Source organism: Vanessa tameamea, chromosome 21 (genome assembly GCF_037043105.1).
Source record: "Vanessa tameamea isolate UH-Manoa-2023 chromosome 21, ilVanTame1 primary haplotype, whole genome shotgun sequence".
NCBI lineage: Eukaryota > Metazoa > Arthropoda > Insecta > Lepidoptera > Nymphalidae > Vanessa > Vanessa tameamea.
Genome location: NC_087329.1, coordinates 4,131,122 through 4,158,007, shown reverse-complemented (window position 1 = coordinate 4,158,007; position 26,886 = coordinate 4,131,122). Strand labels below are relative to the sequence as shown.

The window sequence follows — 26,886 nt, the reverse complement described above, 5'->3', positions numbered from 1 at the left end:
CGCCGTAAGAAATGTTATCCATTTTTATATCGACAATGCGCCACTAACATTGGGAACTTATATGCTTGTCCCTTGTGCCTACGCTGGCTCACTCACTCTTCAAACCGTAATACAACAGTACTAAATATGGCTGCTTAGTGGTAGAATATATGATGACTGGTTACCTACTCAGACGGGTGTGCACAAAGTTTCGGAATATACAGGAATCACATCTGATTGAGACATTAACATATATTTAAAGAGTATGTTTGTACAATGTGTATGTCACTACTATGAAGGGATCTGGATATAGGTATGAAATGACACAAAAAAACAACCTATAAAATTCGACTAGGAAAGGCGGTAACGAGCTTCTTAGTTAATCATAAAGGCGGCTCGGTAGGCCCAGTTTTTTTTTTTACATTAACAGGCTGTATATTTCACTCTACTGGATTAGCCCGGAGACCTTAGGGTCTCCGCTCCCTTTGAGGAGAAGGTTTGGAGCATATTCCACCACGCTGCTCCAATACGTTTGTGGCGGTAATTTCGTAGAAATTACCGCCGAGCACGAGATGAATTATAAACACAAATAAAGCACATGGTATTTCAGTGGTGCTTGCCTGGGTTTGATGCACACGTTCTAACCACTGAGCTATCTCGGCGCATAGTCCCAGTACAGAACCAAAACGTATCACAAAAATGCCTATATCGCTGAGTCACGAGGGTTATAAAAACAAGAGCAATCGCTAATTACAGTCACTTCCCCTACAGAAGTATCGAATGTAAAATCGTTTCTTTTATTACTATTGATAAAAAGGCCCGTATTTTTTGTCATTTGTTCCCCGTGAACAAAACTATTGTCAGTGTGACGAGACGGACTGAACGAAATAGTTGCTTTGTGAATTTAACCATGGATTATAAGATTATTTTATGCTTCGTGAGTATTCTTATAAACTTTATTTGCTTTTAACGGGACTTTAAATTTTTATCTTTTATGCGAAACGCGATTTTTCAATCTGTAATATTATGAACTATTTTAAAGAGTTTTTGGTTAATGTCTAAAGAGTAAGACATAAGATCTTAAACAGTGTTAAGGATTTATTTATAGTTGATTGTCATTTGTTATTTGATTGTCAATATGAAGGATGAAATGGTATTTAAAATTAAAGATGTTGCAACTTGAGTTCAATTGTATGCAGATAAATAATTAAAAAAAAAAAAAAAATCAAAAATATATGTTTTACATAATTTTTTCACGTCTGCGTTTCAGTACGTCCTCTTTAGAAGGTTGACCAAGACAAAGTCAGTCAAAATCTTAATACATTATAGAAGCATTAACACTTTCTTATCTATATAATATCTCAGACTGAACAAAGAGAACCTAATATCATAATTATGGTTTACGATATTATCAATTTGACAATTTTGTACCAGAAATGACCTGCTGGAAATAATTTCATTTCCAACACTTTCAAGAGAAAATAAATATTATTTTTAATACACAATATCAAATTTATAGTATGTGGATACTATTTCATATTTAATTGTATAGGAAAAATATATTACTTTATTAGATATGTAAATTTTTCCTTTCGTAGTCATTATTTAAATATACATTAAGACATTTCGATAGTCCATACATATAATAATTAAAATAATTGTTTATATACATAATGTATATGTTTATGTCAAAAGTTAAACAGGGTTTTAAGCAGTAGATACATTTTTAGGTACAAATAAAATTTTATTGCTTTAGTTTCTGCACTATGCATAACGGTATTACAGCAGTGTTGTTCTTGAACATCGATAAAATATTACGCGTCTAACGTCACGCTTATTAACAAAATCCAAATAAACAAGATTTGACATCGAATTGTCATTGGTCCAGAATTTGAGTAATCTACGATAATCATTGTTGATTTTCTAGAAATGGCGTTTTAAACGTCGACGAAGCTGTTATCGGAACTTTGGAATTCAAATTAAAGTGGATATAAGTAGTTAAGTGAAATAGTGTTGTATTATAAATAGCTAGTGACCCGCCCCGGCTTCGCACGGGTGCAATGTGGATTGTCCCTAAGAAATAGACATATACCATCGAGGACTTTTTTGAATATTGTTTTAAGGTGTTCAAGCTGTGGGGAATTTACAGGCTGTTGCATTACTTTGTTTTAACTACTGAGTCGACGTTGGATAATTACACATTCTTAGTTAATTTACTGATAAATCTGAGTAAAAAATAATATAAAACTATTCAAAACAAAAAAATATAGCCGAACATAATTATGTGTGTTCAGATATATACAGAGAACTTACTTCTTTTCGAAGTCGGTAGTATAAGCGATTGTTATTTAAGTGCGTCGTTGTCTTCCGTTTAAGGTTTATCGGTTTCGACAGTTCCTATTAAAGAGCTTATTTACTGCGTCATTTTCTCAATATTTATTACATTATTACAGAGATATACGCGCAAAGACACGCACTCACTCTTCATCTAACAATCTGTATAACTTTCGTTTGGCAGGTATAGAATCAAAGCAATTTATTTTTTCGTCTTGAAAAATAATCTTAATTATAATAAAATATGTTATATGCGAGACGTAAATATTGTATCTATATTAATATCATGTATTCTAAAGTACCGCTGTCAGTCTGTCTGACACTTTCAAACTACTGAACCAATTTCGAAGAAATGTGTTACGAAGCTTGAACCCCAGATAAAGGGTTGCATGCAAGTTTTTAAAGGATATTCGTCTCAAACTGAACACCACGTGGTCAAAGCCACGGCTTCAGTTAGTAAATAATATATTGTTATATTCGGTCTTTCTAATTTTCACAAGCATTTTGTTATTGTTTTTGGTGCATTATTTCATTGACTTTGGTAGTTTTATGTGTCTGCATGTATTTATTTCCAGGTATCACAATCAGAATATTGGTTTACAATTTTTGTTTTTGTAGTCTTAGATATTTGTAGTTGTGTGATAGTTACCTTTCTTTTGTAGTTGATCTTAGCCGTATTCTAAATTCTTCAGCTGGTCTCGATGGTATTCGGCCAGCCTGTTCATGATGTCTATTAAATAATACTGATGTATACAGTATTTATTATTATAAACTACCCGTCCTGGACAATTTACAGTAGAGGTAAATTTATAAGCGTAAATTATACAACTTTTATACTAATTTATTTAAAATTAAAATTCTTTGCTTTTCTCTTTTATAATATGCATGTATTATACGAATAAACCTTCCGTTTGAAGTACTATGTTTATTGATAAGAACCGCGTTAAAATCAGTTGCGTAGTTTAATCTAAGTGTACAGTGACTTTGTTTTTAGCTATGTAGAGGTTAATATAATTATAATATATTAGTTTATTATATGTAACGTGAAGCTGGCAATATATATAAATATATCTATGCTTTAACTTATATAATTAATTATTTCATTTTGAATACTACAAAATTAATCATAATTTTAGGTTAAAAATTGAATTTTTTGGGGCCTCGATTTTATTTTGGAAATATAAAGCTTTCTTTACAGTATTTTTTATACAGTAAGAATCGTGAAAACTCTTGAATGACTTACTTAGAATACTCTTTCAACTAATGTAATGTGTTGTCTTATGTTTGTGAAAACCAAATAATGCCGGGATTATTATATTTAATATACTGATTATAATTTCGTAGGTCTTACATATTTTGATTCAGTATTATTTATTTGAAATTGTTGGAAGGAAGTTGCTTTTTTTACAATTCATCTTGAATCTCTAGATTACATCGTCAATAATTGCATGGGGTCTGATGAAAATCTTCCACATCTATCTACAAACACGCATTGGAGCAGCGTTGTAAAATAATCTCCAAACTTTCTCTTCAAGATGAAATGTTGCCTGTATCCAGAAGTGGCACATTTTCAGACTGTTACTTGAAGAAAAGTAAAATAATAATATGTATGATTAAATAAAATCGTTATAATAGTCATTTGTTTATAGTAGTTCATGTTTTGGTTGTTTAGCAATTCAGAGGTTAGTACACTGATATCCGACAGCCTTCGTCATAGAATGGTATATTTTTTATGACCCGACTTCGATATGCACTCTTTGAGGTCAAATAAAATAAAAACTAGTTAAAATTAAACACGCTTTAACGAGTCTTTACTTTTTATTTTGAGGTTTTTGAAGTAAAATAGTTTTTTTTGGTAAAATCATAAGATATTGTTCCATTCATGATTGCCTATATTTATGGAAAATATTTTTAAATTACTCGGAGAATGAGTACAAAAAACTAATATTTTCATATCATATATATTATATATAATACATTAATGTAATGAAGGTAATATTACATACACTACCATGCGTTTGACACACACACATGCATATTTAATATGAAGTATTCAATTCCTAGTTTAATTGCTGCTAATTATCTGTGCCTAGTCAGGCACAGATAATATGATTCATTCATAGTTTACGTTTAAACTGCTAATGACATCACACTTCATGTCAAAGTTAAAAATCAATTAACCTTTTTTTTGACAATCTCCATCGTGTCTTCCCCATCGCACGTGACATTTGCGAAATAATCTGTGCCCCCTTGGCACAAATAAAAACCAAAACTAAAAAAAAAAACCTTTTTTTGACATTTTAATTGTATAGTCCGGGCCTCATATTTCCTATCTCGAATAAATGTATCTTATATTTTTGTAAGCAATTAATGACAATCGAATTACCGACCATTAGTAGCATTTAATTGATGATGATGATGATATTCTCATAACAGATAACTGGTGTAAAAGTATGTGCGCAAACACGTGTGCACTCAATTCCTTTACTCTCACAATCCGACCGGAAAGAGTCACACAACACAATTAATTAATAACTCGACCAGTCTGTCTCGACCTATCTGATCCTAACATAGCTAACATGCATCGCCTAGAAAATTCGAAAATAAGATTTCAATCGGTCAACTCGTTCAAAAGATACGAGATCACCAACAGACGCACTACCTAAAAATATTTAGATGGTCTGTGAAAACAAAGTTTTATTTTACGTATTTCGGGCATGAAATAAATATAAATATATTTTTATCGGTGTTCTCGTATCTAAAAACTTGTTATTTGTCTAGCTTTATCCAAAATTCCGTGTGATTATGACCGACTCGAACAATGGAATATCGTCTCCAGTGATAGTATTGTTGTTGTCGTTCAGAATATTAAATAGAAAATGCTTTAAATGAAAACAGATACTTTAGCATAACTATATTTTGAATACGACGTAGTTCCATTAAAATATGAATCGAGCTTAGATTTTAAACTTGATACATATTTTAAACTAAACTGACATTAAAAATGCAAAAAATTGCGTATTTGAATAACTACTACGTAATCGAAATTCAGTGGAGCCGTCGTATATCAAGTATATATTTAGTTCTTTTGTATTGCGAATTTATCTACAGTCGCAATGCAAACGAACTAAAACAAATATGCCTACTTTATTACCTTCGTGTGCTTGATAGGTACGCTTGATCATCGCCAAACGTCAAAGTACTTTATTAGTTTGCGTGAAATAAATCATGACCAACAGTTGGCTACTATTTTTTTTTTGTTCTCCAATTTGACAGTATATCTAGACATATAAATAATCAAATGGATAAATAAATACATGGACGGCTTTTTAGTTGTTTATAAAACAAAAATTTATTACTTGTCTAATAAGAGAGTAGTTTGTTTCAATATAGATTTATATATGATGCTCTTTCGTTTGTGTGGAAATTCGTTTGTAAACTATAGAATCTTAGAATCCCCAAACTTCTGCTTCCGTACACTAAAGCAAACCTAAATATTTCCAATTATATTTTCAGATTCTTCTCAAGCATATAGTCGCAGCATACGATGACAGCGATGATTACAGTAATTATGAAGATGAATATGAAAACACACTTTCCGATGAGGAATTTACAAAAAAAGATGAATCAGTCACGACGAGGCCGGTGTCAAAATACGAAGTGACAGAAATAGTAATCGATATACCTGATAACAGAACGAAGGGACCTATTATAACTAACTATTCAATTGCAAGACCATTGAATTTAGCTCCAACAAATGTTACATTGACAACATTTGAAAAAGAAAATAACACAATAGAAAGTAACAATAACAATAAAATAACAGCAAACAAAAATGATAAAGATGATAAAATAACTGATCCATATGATAACTTGCCCTTTGTGCCAAAGATCAAAGAATATTTCCTTAGTATCAAAAAAGGAATAGTTGACGGTTTCAATAGCATCGTTCGTGTAAATGAAAAAAGCAATAACGTAGATCATGTACGTAGTTATGCAGGACCATTATCTTTTTTAAGCAAATTGCCTAAACAAAGTTCCGATTCCGGACATAAATTTCACAGTACGCTATTTGGACCGAAATTTGACGATATTTTTTAATTGTATCTTATTTATTTTAATGCTAATAACTATGAATAGATTCAGCTCTTAGAACAAATGAAAATTGTTGTTTTATTTATTTTTTCTTATATATTTGAAGGATTCAGATCAGCAGATGACCTGGTGGTAGATGATCCTCGTCGACCATAGAATTTAGCATATATAGTATAAACCATTCAACACACAACGAATCATGGAATCTAAAATATGTCACTTGTGACGTTAATTACACTGGCAAGATTTGCTCGTCTTTTAAAGTTTATTTATTAATGAGAGGACGGTATCCACCGACCGGCCTGCACCAAGCCCTACGGCTTGGTCTTAATCTTTTTGAGCATCAATGGCTATTGTAAACCTAAGAAAATATGCATAATAAATAAATTAAAATACCCAAATTACAAGGAAAGTGAAAATAAGCGAACGAATCGGATTCATTGAATAACGTAAAACTTTCACGATGTCGAATACTTTCGTATGTACGTGTTTCGAATGCAAATACGACGAATTGTCGACGTACCACATGTATACGTAATGTTCTTTTAAATTTCCTCACTTAAGGAACACGCGTGGAACACGTAATTTTTGCTTTTATATCTACTTTGTGGTGATATTAGATACTGTTTTGATCTAGAACAATCTATATCTTTAACATTTTACTATATAAATATGTGTTTGTGTAGAAACAAGTGTACCTTCTTATTAAAATATTGTGCAATATAAAAAAGTGAGAATACAGAGTGTTCTAATACAAAAGGCCACGGTAAATACGATTCTAAAATGTCATAATTAGTTTTTATCTAGTTACCCTCTAGTGATTATTGCATTACAATATTTGCACTACAATAAGTCTAAAAATCCTTCTATCGACATTTATAATATCTAGTCTTTGTCTTTGCTTGTAATATATACAATAAAATATTTATGTTTGGAAGCAAAATTATAGGTATTGACTCCAATCTAGGCGGAATTTACAGAACTTGGGTAGGTAAAACGATTACGTTATACTAATAAAAATAATACTTTTAGTTTTTAATTGTTAGATATATAAAATTAGTAGATAAATGTGAAATCGATTTATTTTGTTTTTAAATTTGAATAACATTATTTTATATTTTTAAATTCAATTTGATAACAGCTTAATTATTTTAAGATGTATATTTTTTTAATAAAACATTTTAAGGTCTTAATTATGAACATACATTTTCTTATACGTCACTAAATTTAAATACCAACAGTGATGGTAGTTATTATGATGATATTATTAATAAAGCTATAAAAACATACGTATAGTTTATTTATATCCCTCCCCAATCTTCTCAAAGTAGTATAATAAATGTAACGAAGTAAATACCAGAAACGTTGCCCTTCCTCTGTCATTCAAAACATTACGAATCAATATTAAATCTAAAGTTGGCTAAATTTTTCAAGTATGCTAATATGTGGTCGTTGAACGCGAAACCACGGATCGCCCAGCTTAGATAAAAACATGGAGATGATAATACGCCCTTAAATTAAAATTGAATAAAAAAGTGTTTTCATTTTATCTATTGTATAATTTTAAAAAGTTAAAACAAACTGCATAATGTATTATAAACAGTGTATTAAGTAACATTTAATTGTTATTATAATTTGATTTAAACTAAATCAAGGACAAATTCAAATCTGGACGAGGCTTATATTGCAACAAGTCTCTACATAAATATATTTTTTTTGATATATATTATTCTTATTTATAAGCAAAACTAACTTATTTTTTCACAAAAAACAAACCAATCTAGTTCCAACTCTCCTTACACGAAGTAAGTTAGAACCTCCAACGACATTGCACTTGACATCACAAACTTGTTTCGTATCAGCTCCGCTCAGTCCTCGGGGTCAGTATCCTGGAGGCTGTAGTAACGCTGCGCGCGCGCTGTCGACGCACGTGTTATCTGCGTATGCGATTTAAAGTGCTGCTCATTTAATGGTAAGTTAATTTAAGAATTAATATATTATATTCGACTTCAATTTTTGTTTTTATATATTTTGGTATAGTTGGCTATTGGTAATAAGTGTGATTTGAATTAATTATGACATAATGTGCGTGATAGCATTAGACGTGGATAGATAGCTTTTTGACCCGAGAATCCTTGCGTTTCCTGGGATAAAAAATATGGAATATTCATTTATATTATTTTATTTCCTAACATAAGAATTGTTAACATTAAGTGCTTAAATATAAACAAATATTAATTAAAAATAGTTACTGTATAAAGCTTTTATATTATACGATACGGTAACGGTACCATTACTATTCCTTTACCATAACTAAATTATTTTTAATTATTTTAAACATTATCTGTTTTTTAAACAGATTATGTTTAAAATATATTTTCTTTTTATTAAATTTAAATGGGAATTACGAAAATATTATCGATACATATATTTAAAATGCTTTACGATATCGTTTGAATACTTTTTAAATCGAAATGATTTTATCAATTTCGTTTTATATTAAATAAGAACAAAAAAATCGCATAAATATATCGCAACGTAAAAAATAAAAATAAACACACACTTTACGATCGCGTTGAACTTTTAATGATATTTGATGATGAGAATGACTAATCTTAAACACATTTTATCTGACTACACGATTAAAAGGTTTATTAAAACTTAATTAATATATTTATTTCTTAATGAGAATTTGATGTATAGATCACTCTTTTTAGGGTTCCGTACCTCTGAAGGAAAAAGGAATCCCTATATCTTCGTTGTCTGTCTCTCCGTCAAGAACCCTTTTCTCAAGTACGGATAGGTATAAAGTAGAAGTTAATACCATATACTGAACTACTGATACCGTATACGGTTTCTTGGAGCTGTGAAAAAACAAACCTCAAACCTCTAAGTCAACGCAATCAAAAAAAAACTGGTCGTTTATGTCGCATTTCCCGTACATCCCGTTGACCTAGAATCATTAAATTCGGCAAGAAACAATATCTTGTAGCATAAATATAGGAAAAAATGCGAAAACCGTACATTTGTTTTTACATCAGGGTTTGCTTATCTATCTGTCTGGTGGTACGGAACACTCAGTGCGCTAGTTCAACTCACACGTTATGAATACACAATTAAGTCGGATTTCCCATATTTCAAAAAATGTTATTGTGCATTTGTAACTGACCGTTTTTGAGTTACGATTAACTGTTACCGTCACATAATTAAGACTTCGATAGTTTTATGTAAGGACGCTTTTTGTAATGTTTTGAGGCCAATTCTATTATCCTTAAGCAAAATGGATCGCTTTTTAAGCTATACTGACTGGGCGTAAGTCAACTTATCACATATTGCCTAAATTGTTCACAATGGTATTTATAATTTTTAAATAGAATTTTCATGTAAAATTTTAATTGTGCCTTGGTCATACTGATTTAAAAAAGGTGCATCTTTATTTTGTACAAAACAAGGTTTATTTTGTATTATATCATGTTTCCAATTCTAAAAGCAATTGTCATGCTGTCAATCTAAAATGCAAGTCAACTCAACCTCTGGTTTGGTTATGCTTGATTGGCCAACCATTGGTTGAAATTCGAACATAATAATAATTGAGAATCGAAGGAACTCTTATATTATTTTCATGTGTAGAACACTTTTTTTATATATGACAAAAAAGGAGTAAAATATTTTGAGCTGTTATATCTTTGCCTCGCATATTCTGCTTAAATTATACTGTGTTCTTATAATTTACATACATGTTTTTTACTTATTTTATCTTTCAATAAAAACAGTAATTAATCAATGAGATAATTTTAAAAAAAAATATAAAAAAAAATAATATATTGGACAACATCACATACATTACTTTGATCCCAATGTAAGTAGCTAAAGCACTTGTGTTATGGAAAATCAGAAGTAACGACGGTACCACAAATACCCAGACCCGAGACAACATAGAAAACTAATGAACTTTTTCTACATCGACTCGGCCGGGAATCGAACCCGGGACCTCGGAGTGGCGTACCCATGAAAACCGGTGTACACATCACTCGACCACGGAGGTCGTCAAATTTTAAATATAAGCGAAAATTTAATAGTAATTTTAAATTCAAAATTATATATTGATTAAAAGAAAAATGTTCTTACTTTATTACCCTTTTAATCATTTATACTGATTACGGTGACACGTGCCCGCTTCACTGGAAAAATTGCCCAGCTTATAAGGTGAATCCCGAGATCCAGGCTTCTACCCCAGGTAGAGTATAAAGTTTTTTTTTTAAATCCTTAACAGGTCGAAGTTTGAAAATTGGTAGTGCCAATAATCCCATGCCAAAGAACAAAGACCGTAAAAGCGTAAGCCGTGTAATGAACTTCTGCGAAAATAGATAAAAAAAATTTTTTTCATATCATGCTTATATTTCTAGGCTCTATAATTTGCTGTCGTAGTCTGAATATTTATACTTTTTGGGTTTGTAACCCTTTTTCGTGAAAATTTATATTGCGGAATCTTCTCATATCTATGGCATTTCATAAGAGATATACGAGGATTTATTTTCCAAAGTGTTGTTAAACTCCGCATATTTAATAAATATTAAATATTAAAGCTACAATTTTCTTCCTTAGATTTGTTTCTGAATTTATATTAATTTCCGCTGTCAGTTCTCAAATAGGTTCTAAAAGAGAATGTTAATTCTAACGTGTTATTTATTTTAAAAACCTTACGCGAAAATCGCTAACACGAACCTGGTTCACTGACCTTTGAACGTCAAATAACAGCGCTTAGCTTATTAATTTGTTAAATGATGTAATTACTAAAGCTCGTTACATGTCAGTATCTAGTTTTAAGTAAATTAATATAATTATGTACTTACACGGTAAAACATGGCGCCGTATTATATGTTCACAGTAATAACGTGTAATTCGCTTAGGGGGGTATTCATTCTGAACACTCGTAAGTTTGCGTGTATTTTGCTCACTTTTGCTTCTCAACTATACAATAAGCCAGTTTTTGTTCAGCGTAAATACTGACATTTATGTTTGCTGGAATGTTTGTTTCCTTAAGTTATACAATTAATTTAAATAATGAAATGTCCGTGTTACTATTCCAAGCGCTCGTGATTTATACGTAGTTATTTTATTACTTATCTAATTCTATTATTCTATAATTTGTTTAAATACTTAATTTAAATATCAAATTATTGTTGTGTTCTGGTTTGAAGGGTGAGTGAGCTTGTGTACAGGCACAAGGGACATAACATCTTAGTTCCCAAGGTTGGTGGTATATTGGCGTTGTAAGAAATAGTTAATATTTCTTACAACACCAAAGCGCCTCCTTGCATTGCAAAAAAAAGCAATAACTATTTTACCATACATCAATGGCTTAATAACATTTAGTTCAATTTAAGCCTTAAAACATTTATATAAAATATTGAAAAGTTACGGACTCGAATCGATCATTAATTTATTTTATGAATAGTTATAACACTTGTACTTCTACCTACAATACGCGTATATTTTATTTTTAATAAATCTTTAAAATAAATAATAAATATTTTTGATTATTAACAATACGTCATAGTGGTAAATGTTCGCATAGATAATTTGATAGCTTTAAATATTAATAATACTTCGGTGTTCAATCATTGCGGACATTATTATAATCATATTCAAATGAAAGCGATGGTTATTTTGTTATTTCCATTACAAAATTACCGTAATCGATGAATAGAATTCATTTTACTACGTTTTGTATTAAAGTGATAAATCAGAAAATTAATTAAAAAATAAAAAATAAGTAGCATTTAAATATCTCTGACAGGTATGAATTATATGGTCGTTTATGTATGGTCCATGAAAGCAAAGGTATTATATTATAGATGAGTATTAAAATGTGTCATAAAAACCTATTTTTACAATACGACGAATTAAAAATTTGAAAAACATTTTGTTTAAAATAATAAGCAGTCTGTAATGACCGACAGATTTAATTATGTGGTCACTTATCACTTATTGACATAATATCAAGTTTAAATAAGGCCAAACGGGACGTAAACCAATCTAAATAAAATAATTTTCAAAACGTTTCATAAGTGCCAGATAAAAAATGCGAATTAATAACCTAATATTTTTTTTAATCGGTTAAAAATTCAAATAAACCTTAGTAAAGGAAACGATATGCTAAATAGAATTCATATTATTCAATAGGCAAGAAACTCCGTAATTACTTTCTATAGTCTATCAAATTACATAAAGATAGCAATTACATGAATAGCCTTTTTATGCCTAATGCCTAGAACGCCTTGAATGCGAGCGAAGCCGCGGCCAACAAATGGTATCAAATATGTACATATCTATGTGTGTGTAATTGTGTACTAAATAGTTGCTATATAGAAGATAGAAAAGCATGAAGTTTATTTGGATATATATATATATATGTATATCATGATAGCAGTTTCAATATGAACTTTAAATTTATTAATTAGCATCAGTACCGTTTCTGTATAAGTCGCAATATTTGTTCCTATGATCTGAAGCGTGTATAAAACCAGCATCTGCATCGAAGACTATCTTGTACTTTAATTGTCCTTGAAAAGATTATTATTCGCTGACCCTTAAGACAAACAATTATTATCGACAAAATATATATTTATCACGATCTAGAATGAGGCTGGCTCTATATCGCCTTTCCCTTCTAATTTATGGATGTTCCTTGTCTAATAAGGTTGCGTCGACTTTGTTATAGATATTTAGTACAGTCGCTCCCATTTCAAGGGCCGACTAACGGTCTTATCTAAGTCTCTATATCTAGAATGTATTCCGATAGATTTACTTGTAAGTTCCGTAAATCCAGGCCAGTGTTAACGAATGACAAGTAAGGAAACATTGAAGGAGGTTTAATAGATTTGTTTATTTGTAGTTCGTGTTTATGTGTTATCATAGTGGAGATTAAAGATATAATTTTATGTATTGCGTTTATTATATGACTGAAGGTTTTTTTTTTTTTTTTACTAGCATATTTGCAACACGATGCTAAGTCTACAACGTCCGTAGATATTGGTACTTTTATATCATATTTTAAAATGTCAAAATGTCACCAACCTTCGGAACTAAGATGTGTCTGTAGTTACAGTGTTTCACTTATCTTTCAAACCACAACACAAGTAAAAAAAGGCTGGAATATTTTATTAAATTTATACTACTTAACGCTAGATATAGCGTTGACTTGGTTCTGTGGGAGTAAATTAAAATGTAAAATTTCCTTGCCTTGAGAAAGCTTGGGGATACTCATTCGGCAAATTTTAATCTGACTCATGCAGGTTTTTCTCACGATGTTTTCCTTCACATTCGAGGAGGTGACGCGATGAATTATAAAGAATAATAGATACGATTAGTTACATGTAAATCTGCATAGATTCGGGTGCCGTAATTATCACTGCCTCATTGATACAAATTAAATTAAATATTTAACATATAAATCACCTTACAATTTACCAAAATCAGTTTAAATCAGTTTACCAAAACAACCTTAAAAACACGTCTCTAAACGTTTAAGATTATAGGAATAAATATTGTGATTTATATGTTAATTGGATGATCGCCCCGTCAGCCCGTGATAATTGCAAGCGAATGATAATCTGAATTTAAATTTAACTACGTTTGGTGGCGCATTGGCGACGTACGGGATGGTTGAAATTTCTTACGGTGCTAATATCTAAGGGCATTATTGACCACTTACAATCAGATGGTGTATTTTTACGTTATTCTTCTTAAGACGCTGTCTTAATAAGTCTGCAGCAAACTTAGAGACAAAGTAAACGTAAATTAAAATAGTATAATGTGTCGTAATTAATTCTTTGTCATTAATCTCCGATTTTTTTACTCAAGATATATGTATATTATCGGTTTCTGGATTCGAGAATTATAGAAGGCGTAGATTCGAAATAGAATATATATACTGCAAATACTTTTAGAAAACACTTAACCGGTTAACATACTTGGTGGTAGGGCTTTGTGCAAGCCCGTCTGGGTAGGTATCACCCACTCATCAAATTATTTACCGCCAAACAGCAGTACTCAGTATTGTTGTGTTTCGGTTTGAAGAGTGAGTGAGCCAGTGTAACTACAGGCACAAGGGACATAATATCTTAGTTCCCGAGGTGGGTGGCGCATTGGTGATGTAAGGAATGGTTAATATTTACAGCGCCATTTTCTATGGGCGGTGGTGACCACTTACCATCAGGCCCATTTATTCATCCGCCTACCGGTATCATTAAAAAAAAAACCAGCTTGTAAATCGTTCAAACACGAACGCTAGTGGTGTTTGTGCTTTTGTTATGTCTCTGGATTCACGTTGTATGACTGTCTTTTTATTACCTGGTATTTTTATTAGCTGCTGAGCCTCCTCTTTTTGTGAGGAGAAATTTTTGGACTCACTCCATTACGATGCTTTATTGAGGGTTAGGAGTACACACGTTAACGATTTACATTCGGTCAGTGGTGATAGTCCAGGTTAGAACCCATGATAACCAAGCATCGTTATAAAACCAAATTCAACTTATCATCAACAATATAAGCATAACAATTATTAGAAGCCAGTCTTATAATACGATCATAAATATAAATAAACAAAATGTATTCCTCGAATTAAAGTATCAATGATATTGATACCGAAACACCGAACATCCTTCTGTTTGTGTTGGTTATGACGGATGACGTGCAGGTGTATACGATTTTGTAAATTCCGGTCATAAACCAAACTGACATAATATTCGCAGTAAAGTTTGCATATATCTTCGGTCTTTATTAGTATTTTGCCTTTTACGATTTTATTTATGTGTGAGGGGGTGTCAGGAAGACAGATAGACGGTTTGAGGATATTTTATGTATCACTAAATAAAATTGTATACAGTGTTACCGACTTTATATATTAGATAAGTCATAGTAAATACTCGTGCTTTTAAATTTGGGAAATCATCAGACATCAAGTGAAAAAAAAATCAAAACTTTATTCAAACTAATTACTAAAATAAATCAAATTTAGTAACAGAGAACTTAACTGCCTTCTTGGTAAAAGGGGATAGCTCCGGACGTGCTGCATTCAAATTTCAGAAATTTGGAATTTATGGCCAAAAAATCTTCAATAGCAAGTAAGAGTTTATTAATTCGCAGTGGTTACGCTCTCCGTGCCTTGGAGAGCACGTAAAGACCTGCGCCTGAATTATTATATCGGTCGTATAAAATTGCCATCTACAGGCACAGTTGGCGAATCGCTTGACTAATAAATTACAAACTTGAATCAATAAAATGGAATGAAATTACCTCTACGGTAATTAATTTGTTTTCCTAATAATTCATATTAATTCTAATTAACAGAGTTTATACATAAATCAGTGTTGAAGTAATGTAAAGGTTCGTGATTTCAATTCTATTGAGAATAATCGGCAAGAAACTCAGTCAATTTTATTCCAGCAACTCACAGAAATTCGTTTATTTGTATTTGTTAATTATAAGTTTGGTGTATATATTTTTTAATGAAATAAAACAGTTTTTTTATTCTAAAACACTTGTTTCAGATCGCAGCGATGATCCGACGAGTATTATTTTTTACAATATTCATGCAAATTACAAGAAATGCACTGGTAAGTGAAACGTTACGAAAAAATAACGTTATTTGTCGTACAACATTTACAAATAGCAAAAATACAAGCGTGATTTAAATATAATTACAACGAAGCATTCTTTCGAATGGATAAAAATGCAAGCAGCATTTCCCCGTTGGTTCGCAATAACGATTCTCTGAGGTAAAAATGAGTCAGCTGGCTTGTCCCCAGTGGAAACCAGTGACAAAGAAAAAGTGAGCTTGTTTTTTTTAAGAGTAATTGTCTGCTTATTACTTCTTCGAATAAAACTTGTCTACGAAGACATTTTATTAATCTATTTATTTAAATTGTTAGTATGTATACAAGTCTTTGTATAGTAGCGTTGGTATATTGATTTTATTTACACATTTTATGTATGTATGTTATTTTATAACAGAGGTTATAACAATTATTTCATTATTATTTTATATTGTTACTAATTTGTTATGAAAACGTTTATTTTCGTTATTTAAAAAAAATATACTTTCTATGTGTTGCTATTTTTGTTTATTGCGCCTATTCATAAAACAAAAAGGCATACAACAAAAGGATCTTCGTTCCAGCCGGATTTAACACAACATCTTTGCTTTTTTTTTTTCAAACGTCACGTCAATTCATATGTCATTTGGAAACACATGTGATTTTCACAAGGCTATTATTCAAAAGCCCCTATTTCATTGTAGGTCATTCGATGATTACATAATGAATATTCATGAAGATTTCGCTTTCTCATTAATGTTAATAACAACAGCACCTCCATGTGGTAACACTTTCCAAATGTCATAGTTATTATCTATATATAATAAAAGAAGCAAAGTACTGGTCGTCTGGTGTTCGATATAACAGAGTAGCATATATCCTGTCTAAACCAAACTATGTAACTGTGTAAGTCACTATGTAACTCTGGAAACCAAAGTTCATATAAAATTTATTCAAATCTGGTTCACTGGTTTGACTGTGATAAGGCAACAGAGAGACATATAGACTGATCGATTTACTTTTGCATTTATAATATTAGTATAGATGTTAAGGTACTTGGATACATGGGAAAAAATCCACTGTGTTAAGGCATCATGGGTCCCACAAAAAGGGTATAATAATATCAGATCTATTGTCATCGTCACGATCATTTTCAGACGTTTTGAAAAGGGAACATCGAAGGTGTCCTGTGTGATATTTATGGTGATACACTCCACCAATTGGCAGATATTATTGGCGCTCGCAACAAATATTACTGTGTTCACATTTGTAGGCGAAAACGGGTGTACTAATTCGAATCCTTAAGACGGCAATTCGACACAAGTGATGAGTAAATTTACGTGCTTTCCGAGGCACGAGTGTTGTCAACTTAAAAACTTCGAATTGCCACTGAGAATAGCTCGACAGAAAAATCCAATATTTTTTTTTTATTATTAATATAATTTGGACCAACCTGAGGTCAACTCGGAGAATTTATAAGCTAGTTGTTAGAATAAAGATATACAAGTATACAATATTATATTTATACATTTATATAAGTAGCGATATCACCGACCAGCTCCATGTAACAAAGGCGGTCGCGTGATAACTAAACGCTGGTTCTGACGGAAAGCATGTTTTGTTTATATTTCCTCATTTAACCCTTGACAAGGTCAACTGGTTAGCCTGAAATGTATCGAGATTAAATTGTGCTTACTATGATAATGACATAATTTTATAATCTAATAAACAAATTAACGCAAATGTTACTTAAGTTTTTTTTTTGTTTTCTGTAGCGTTTTTGTTAAGTTTGATGATGTATGATAGATATCATTTGATTTCAACGATAACATATTTTTTGGCATTTATAGCGGAAAAGTATAACTTTTATTGAAATAATAAACTTATATATTCGTGTATTATTATACATACTCACCACACATTCTACCGCCAAACAGCAAAGCTTTATGTGTTCCAGTTTGAAATGTGAGTGAGCCAGTCTTACAAACGACATAACATTTTGTTCCTAAAGTTACATCAGTATGTATGGACCCATTTATTAGTCTGCCAAGCTATTTTAAACAAACATTGACTATAAAATAGCAACAAATACATAAAGCCACTACTACGATGTTTCGAAATATTTGTCTCAACATTTATATCACAGTGAATCAAAATCTATTCAGAGTTATACAAAGAGTAACGTAATTATATTTACAAGAAAAATCTTATTAATATATCAGCATTTGGTATAAGACATTGCCCTAAATAAATTACAGGTGCAATCAGCCAAGCAGCAGGTCCAGCTTTCGGATTCCTATCTCCCTGTCGCAATGCAGGTGATAGCGCACCTCACGGACCAGATGGCTTTTGAGGTGAAAGACGACGTAACGCCGCGCCCCACGAAACCCACGACCACCACTCGGAAACCACTGTATGTAACTTCCGATTCCTTTAACAAAGTATACATTTGAGGAACTGTATTGTTTAATTTTGTATCTTACTCTATCTCAAATTTTTATTTCTCTAACCTTAATATAAGATTTTCAAAGTTTAAATAAAAAATATATGTATACACTATGTATATAAAATGATAGGAGCGCGCGTAATGCTAGCATTTTCCTTTGAAACGTAATGCCGATTATTTCCGCTTTAAATGAAACACCCTACTGTCACCAGTATAAGATGGAATCTTTTAGAAATGATTTTGCATTATTCCAAGGTGCAAGTGTTTTATAACCAAACGGCACACAACTATAATTAAGAAATTTATATTTATTCATATCTAAATTCAACATCAAGGTCGACAGACTAAAAAACCATATAATCTTCGATATTGCTGTGTTTGGACCTAGAAGGCGTCTGAACCAGTCTAATGACACACAATTCAATTGAGAATATAACAGAGATATTTTTATAACGTGGAAATAATGGTGGCAAATAATATTGAATTTAATTACAGAGACGTTACCACACCATTCCACAAGCCTGGATTATACGCACCGACATCACCACCCAAACCATCAGACAGAGTGAAACCAAAAACATCACAAAACAATTACGTTCTCCTACCCCTTGAAAACAATTCTCAGTACACAATCATAGAACCACAAGAGAAGAGAACAGAAGAACCGCTACTAGCAGCTCATAATGAAGAAGTAAAACCAATATTAGAACCTCTGCCAAACGTACCCCATCACCTCTTACCTTATGAGACTGATTTGAAGGTCTCAAGTCGTTCTGATGGCTATGACGAAATAAATGAAGAAAGCTTGCAGTACTTATCACCAAATGTCAGGGACATGATCAGAATGGCTCACGATCCTGACGATGAAAGGCTTGTTGATGTTTGGGAGGGGTTGAGGGCAAATCCAGCTGAAGTATCTACTAAAGGGAAGCTATCGTCTTCTAACTTGAGACTGCTTCTCTTGTACGATCTTCTGAGCAGAGACGCGAAAAGACAGAAACTGTCGGATTACAGTGTAAGTTTTTAGTGTTTTAATATCACTTTTTGGTAAGATTCCGTGCAAATCCTGGGTAGGTACCACCTATTCGTCACTTATTCTACCACTAAACAGTACTATTTAGTATGTTAGGTTAGGTTCCTGTTTCCGGGCAAGTCAGTGATATTACAGGCACAAGGGACAAAACTACTCAATTCCCAAGGTTGTTAGCGCATTGGCGATGTAATTAATGGCTGGTTAATATTCCTTACAACATCAATATCTACAGGCGATGGCGACAATTTATAATTAAGTGTCCAATTTATCATTCAGTTAAAAAATAAAATAAGCTCACACATTCAATAACAGTCCTTTCGTAAATCCGACATTATCCTCAATAAATAAATAATTTCTCGGTATCAATTTTATACCAGCAATAAAAAGTTATTTTACTTTGAAATACTTGACGTGACAATAACTTAATATTTATGAGGACGTACATATATAGAAACGAAAATTTAGTGCCAGCCCTTAATCATGCTTACAATCAACTCGGTTATTAGAATTTACTTGAGCTCTTCGATCGATGTGTACTTCGATCATGTACTCTCGAACCTATTGTTATTAAATCATTTATTGATGGCTCTGCTATGATTAAAATATATTTTGAAAACTAATAAACATAAATGTATCATTTTCAATCAAAGAGAAACTACCTAAATATGTACATATCTACAGTAGCTTGTTGTATATAGTTTTCATTGTTTTGTTTATCTCAATGTTCGTATATCTACTATATTTTATATCTACCTGAGTGCTTATAAGTTATTTACAAAAGATTTTAAGAAAAAAGTGGTCCTTCATAATGGCATTAAAGATGTAATAAATACTTAAAACGTAATCCAGATATCGAGCCACAAGTTCACTGACCTCCATTAAATTCCATTCAATCAATACACTTAATAAAACATTAACAAAATATTATCTGCGGATTTTATTTTAAGAAGACTAATGAGAATCGATACAAAGTCTGAAAAATCAATTTTATATATAAAGACTTTCTGTCTGAGTAATCATAGTTAAATTAGAAGATGAAAACTGAAAAACTGTAGCCGCAACTGTTGCTAAATTAAGAAAAAAAGCTAAGTAACAAATGATTTTTATTTACAGTAATAATAGAACAATGCCACGTGTCTTGGCAGTCGAAATTTCGAGGTAATCTATATTGGAAAAAAAAGCTTGTGTGCAAAATGTTGACATATAATTAGTGACGTCATAGATGACAGTATGGAATAGAACCTTGGAAATTTATTATTTGCTCCTCGCTATTCCTTTCCTAATTCATTAATATTGAAAATGCAATCGATTTTAAAATAAGACAAAGAAAACCCGCTGAGTTTCTTTCATTGGTTCTCTAAGATTTGCGGAATTTAATCTCCGAACCGGTATTAGATTTTTTCTTTGACTATTAATGAGTTAGTAAACTTATTCTATAGTGATTAAACGAATTTGTCTTGATTTGAAAAATATTCCATTCAACATTAATAATAATAATAAATGTTAATATTGTTGAATTGAATAAATCACAAATTAACATATTTGGAGAATATGCGGAGTAAGAGGGCTTAAGACCGCAAGCACTACGTTTTATTGTTGTTTTCTTGGCTCAGTTTATGGGTATTTTAATGGCCAATGATCTCGTTTCGGCTGAAGGTCACAAGGGATTTGTGAAGGCTTATATCTTTTGGTGATTACTTCAAATAAAACAGGGTTATCGCACCAAACTTGTATTTATAAGGCAGGTCATAAAAATTTGTTAGGATAACTTAATTGCTAAAATGCTGGTTTATTGAATTACGTAGAATAAAAAAATTATAACAATGTAAATATTTATAAATTATAATGTATTCGAGTATCAATAACTTTAGTAACTTAATCGAAATCATAATCTTTATTTAATATGTAGCCAATTTAAGTATTGATTTTCATAAATCTAATACCGGTTCGGAAAGAAACACCACAGACTGAAGAAATATCGGCGACAGAAAACTTTTTTAATGATCTCTTACAGGCAATTTTGATGAGCATTAATTTTAAAGAGAGAAATCTTTTAATATGACCTTAATAAGTGAATGCAGGGAAATGACTAATATTGCATTTAAATAGTCTGATTTTTAACACTTTTATAAAGTGTCTTGTTCAAATGGAAATTGAAGACACATTTGCAAACTCTCTGTTAATAATTTAGCCGCACATCATTGACAATCTTAATTGTGATATTATTTCAGTAAGATTCGACGAATACGTTTTAAATGACGAACTAAATCCAAACTTTTATATTTACTAAGTTTCCTCGTTCATTCGCGTAGTTATTATTTTTTTTTTTTTTTGTGATAAAAGATTTTATTGCGAACTCAAACTCAAGATATTTTTATGAAAATTTAATTTAATATTATGTAGATATATTATTACACTACGTACCGGTTTCTATTTTAAAGTCTTCTTTTCGGTTGTCTGGAAGAAATGGCTAATAGCCATAAGTCCACCCTTTGTACTACAGATTAATTACTTGTATGCATTTTCTGTACTTTTTTTTAAGTTGTATAAACTTTAATATAAAGAAATAAATATGTTATTTCTTAAACAACACTTTTGCTGGTTCAATATAATTTATTTATTTCTATAAAATGAATTTGTTAATATATATACATGTGTATATGTTTTTTCAGGGTTTCTCACCAGATGTAATGAAGTCCCTTGTAGACTCATCAGACGGCGGCGCCAGGGCTCAACTGAGCCTGGCCTTGTCAAAGATGGTGGAACGACACGATTGCGGCCACGAATACGCCAACAATCGGGCCAAGGAAATGGTCGTTGAGTTGGCCAAAGACGAATCGCTTCTGTCGTCAGAGTTGAGATATTTACAGCCTCTCGTTTATAGATTCTAATATTTAAAGTCTGAAATGTGCCTTATATAACAATTAATTATAATTATGGTATTTTAATATATCTGGGTTTGATTTATCCCATTACTTATAAAGCGTAATAACATGAAATTTTGCAATTACCAACTAAACTTCAATTTTTCACAATTTTTTACTTATAAATTATTACAAACTTAAAAAATCTCAAAAGAATAATTCAATATCAGTAAATTGAATTGTAATATCGTCAGCATTAAATTGGAACACGTAAATAACACCAAACACTATATCCGATATGCAGTTTATCATAATTATTGTCATTTCTGTAACTGCTACATATCCATGTAAACACATGTCTGGGAAAACGTTTAAAACTTATTCAAATCCAGCAATGGAATAACCACAGGATGGTACTATTTTATATCAAAAGCAAAGTAGTAGAATCATTACTTACTTTATTGTCGTTTCTTAAAGGAAAAAATTAACTGAAGTTCCATCCCAAATAATAGATTTTGGTTGTAATTGAAGATAAATTATAGAATAACACTATAATTATACAATATAATAATATTAAGTTTCTTATATTCTAATGTACACGCTGAGAACCTCTTAATAAACTGTAGTAAACCTCGCTCTTCCATCACTAATAAGAGATCCATAATAGATACGATAAATTCATAATTATTTACAATTAGTTATTTAGCGTTTTATGTTATATATATAATATAATTATTTAATTTTAATTATGTAATATTTAATTATCAATACAAATAGAATAACTAGTAAAATTCTTGGATCTCCCAGTTTCTTGATAACCTGCATTCCTAACCAATGGTTACTTCAAAACTTCTGAAGTTACGATTTAAAAAATGTTCTATAAACAAAATGAGGTCAATATTAACTTTATATATTTTACTGCATATAACATATTTTATATAATTTAAAGTTTGAAGCAAAAGTTAGATTATTTTACCTAGAAATATTCAAGTATTAAGGTAGCTACTACTAGGATCACATAACTTGCGGGAACCAGCGGAAATGAGCGCTTATTTATGGAACCACTTTCGTATAACTGCACCCTACTGACATATCTTGGTCAGTTTGTGTGGACTTGCTATTGCGACGAAAGAAAAAATAATTTATTTATTTTTAACTCTTTTAGATGCACTTTTATTAATTTTCGAAGTTTTACTGAACATAAAATACCAATCATCACGTTCTATAACACAACACGTCGAGTATTTATCGACAAAGGGCAGAAGTAAACCTGGAATAACTAATAATAATAATATTATGAAAACTCAGGTTTCATTTACATAAACATAACATATAATCAGCCTGTAAATTTCCCACTGCTGGGCTAAGGCCTCCTCTCCCGTTTGAGGAGAAGGTATGGAGCATATTCCACCACGCTGCTCCAATGCGGGTTGGTGGAATACACATGTGGCAGAATTTCGTTGAAATTAGACACATGCAGGTTTCCTCACGATGTTTTCCTTCACCGCCGAGCACGAGATGAATTATAAACACAAATTAAGCACATGAAAATTCAGTGGTGCCTGCCTGGGTTTGAACCCGAAATCATCGGTTAAGATGCACGCGTTCTAACCACTGGGCCATCTCGGCAGGTTTCATTTAGTAATAACATTTCTGACAAATTCTACTTAAATTATTTAATATTATTGCTGACATCTAGTCCAGGGGTAAAGTAATTATAACACTATTTTAATTAGTGTATATTCTATAAAGAAGGTAATATACTATACTGAGTAGGTACCACCCATTCATCATCACCATATTTTAACCCCAAACAGCAATACTTAGAATTGTTGTGTTCCGATCTGAAGGATGGTTAAGCCAGGGTAACTACACGCACAAAGAACATGACATCTTGGTTTCCAAGATTGGGGGCGCATTGGCGAGGCAACGCAACGTCCTAACGTAATCTTAGAATTTCGATGATCGGTGAGAGAGCGACTAAATTAGCAAACATCGACTGATAGTTTGTGAACTATTTGTTTGAATAATATGTAATAGACTTTATGATTAACTATTATAGTGTATATCTTTGTTCAATAAAAATTCAGGCCACTAGCTTTGTCCACAACGAAGTTACAGGGTCGTAGGGAGTCGAAAGTTAACTCATTGGTTTTGAAAAGAGGATAAAACAGCCGTCAAAGCCTTAGCAGTAACCCGGCATACCTTCAGAAAAGTTATCGCGACAAATTATATGACTTATATCGAATAACGAACGTAAGAACACAAGGTAACAAATATCTTAATTGTGCCATACGAAAATGATTATTTGACATTATTTTCTCAACATCTTAACCGTAAGTTATCTCATTCTTGTAAGACGTGCCAGAACCAATTAAAGAACCACTGTTAGTAATTTGAAAAAGCGAAAATTTCAATTAAGTGTCTTCATAAAGTAATCTAACACCTGCAAAATTATGAGAAAAATTATCCATATGAATTGTCATGTACAAAAAAATACACAATCATATTTATATACAAGTCAAGCCGATATATATAGATTTGATCGTATTATTTCTGAAAATACCTGAAGGATACGAAGAAAACAGAGATTTTTACTGGTTGAGCCAAATAAAAAGCGGATTTCTTAAGAAAACGTGAATTACATTTCTAACTTTATGAACACAATATGACACGTGAAGAATAAACGGGAAGTGATAAATAATGCTACCTACTTAAATAACAGAAGGAAATAGCTAAAATCCCAGCCAGAAAAACGTAGACGTTCACTATGCACTCTGATAACCACGCAGCTGTCACCGTGCAGGTATATGAAGGTGATTCTACGCACGGACAGAGTAAGGGTCTATTTAAAATGATTATATCAAACATCAAAATATACTTTATTCAAGTAGGTTTTTATAAGTACTTTGGAATAACCATTTTACAAACTTATATTAAATGAATCTACCACTAATTCGGAATGTAGATTCTACCGAGATGAATCAGCGAGAAGCTCAGTAGTTAAGTTTTCCAATATTTAAAATACAAAGTTATGTTAGTTAAATACGTTATATTACAATTAAATATACGTATATAATATATCCTGCTTGGCAAGCAATAAGTATAAGCTCCACGCTTTTTTATCATCTATATAATATTGTATTGAATAATGTTCCATTTTTATTCATATAATTTTTACAAATGATTTGAATTAATGAATATAATTATACATATTAATATAATAACTCTTTTTCACAGACGGATAGACAAGCACGGTTGGGGATTTTGTTTCGTAATGTTATTTAACTAACGTTTTATATATTCGCTAACGAAATTCACCCTTAAAAACTAGAGAGTCATAAATATTGTTGGAAACAAGTTGTTAAGTTGTAATGCTTCGAAATTTGAGTTCTGTTTTAAAGTAGTTCCTTCGAGGTTGTGCTATTTATAATAAACTAGTTACCGCCCGTGGCTTCGCTTGGGTATAAGTCGAGTCTAGAGTAGAACCGAAGTAAAATCTATAATCAACAAAATTAAACGATTACCCCACCTTTATTTATTTATTATCCCTAGAAAGATATTCTGCGTAAAATTTATGCATACGTTTTCGAATGATTGCTCCACTTCAGTAGTAACGTAAGTAGTGCGAATCATAGCCGTGCGTTTAGGACATCTCATTCAACATCTCAATGAGGTAAGTGCCACCGATTTTGAAATATAACGACCGCGTGAGTCAAATTTACGCATGATCGTTAACGTGACTTTTATGGTTTTGGTTTATATGACAGTTTTATTGTGTTTCGGATCTTTCAGTACTTTATATCATAACTAATATTATGATTTCATTTTTATAGATCTTGAAGCAAATATATAACACAATGGGGAATAGAAATTTAAACGAAGAACAGTCGCTCTAGGCCAGTGGGGACATCGATGTTTTGTTTTGTCGGAAACCCGAGAGTAATCTTGTCTCATACAAGCCGAAACTATTGCTACCATCAACGAAGCAACTGGCAAACCAGAAATGTTTATGTATTATAATCAAACAAAAGGTGGAGTTGACACGCTAGACCAAATGTGTTCTCTGATGTCGTGTAGTAGGAAGACAAATAGATAGCCTATGGCTTTATTGTATGGATTTTTAAACATTGATTGCATAAACGCCTTTGTAATTTACAGCCATAATGTTAATAATAAAGGAGATAAGCCTCTGATTCGGAAATAAATTATGAAAAATCTTAGTAGTTTAGACTCACCTACTTTGAAGAGATATTTGCGAGATAACATACCTAATATGTTGCCAAATTAAGCACCTGGTATATGCAAAGAAAATAATGATGAGCCAGTAGCAAAAAAAAAGTATTTATTGTTCTTTTTGCCTTTCTAAATAAGGCTAAAAGCAAATGCGCGATGCAAAAAATGTTAAAAAAAGTTATATGTCGTGAGCATAACGTTGAATTGTACCAAAACTGTTTGTAACTTATTTCATATAACTTATATTAATTAATTCAAAAAATTATTCATTAATAATATAATCGTTTCACGTTTTTTAAA

General features: G+C 31.4%; 1 protein-coding gene across 3 annotated transcripts; it reads left to right on the top strand.

Moving 5' to 3' along the window:
* Window positions 1–8,264: 8,264 nt before the first annotated feature.
* Window positions 8,265–22,436, top strand: LOC113404637 (uncharacterized). Of its 3 annotated transcripts, none has more exons than XM_064218345.1 (5): window positions 8,265–8,369; window positions 15,954–16,028; window positions 18,266–18,420; window positions 18,949–19,468; window positions 22,159–22,436. In XM_064218345.1, exons 1-5 carry the CDS (start codon window positions 8,352–8,354, stop codon window positions 22,375–22,377), a joined length of 987 nt encoding a protein of 328 aa, XP_064074415.1. In that variant the 5' UTR covers window positions 8,265–8,351; the 3' UTR covers window positions 22,378–22,436. The 3 variants fall into 3 exon arrangements, with proteins under 3 accessions (XP_064074415.1, XP_026501370.2, XP_064074416.1); XM_026645585.2 differs by having other exon boundaries at window positions 8,283–8,380; window positions 15,963–16,028; XM_064218346.1 differs by lacking the exon at window positions 8,265–8,369 and adding an exon at window positions 10,631–10,645 and having other exon boundaries at window positions 15,963–16,028.
* The last annotated feature ends 4,450 nt before the right edge of the window (window positions 22,437–26,886 follow it).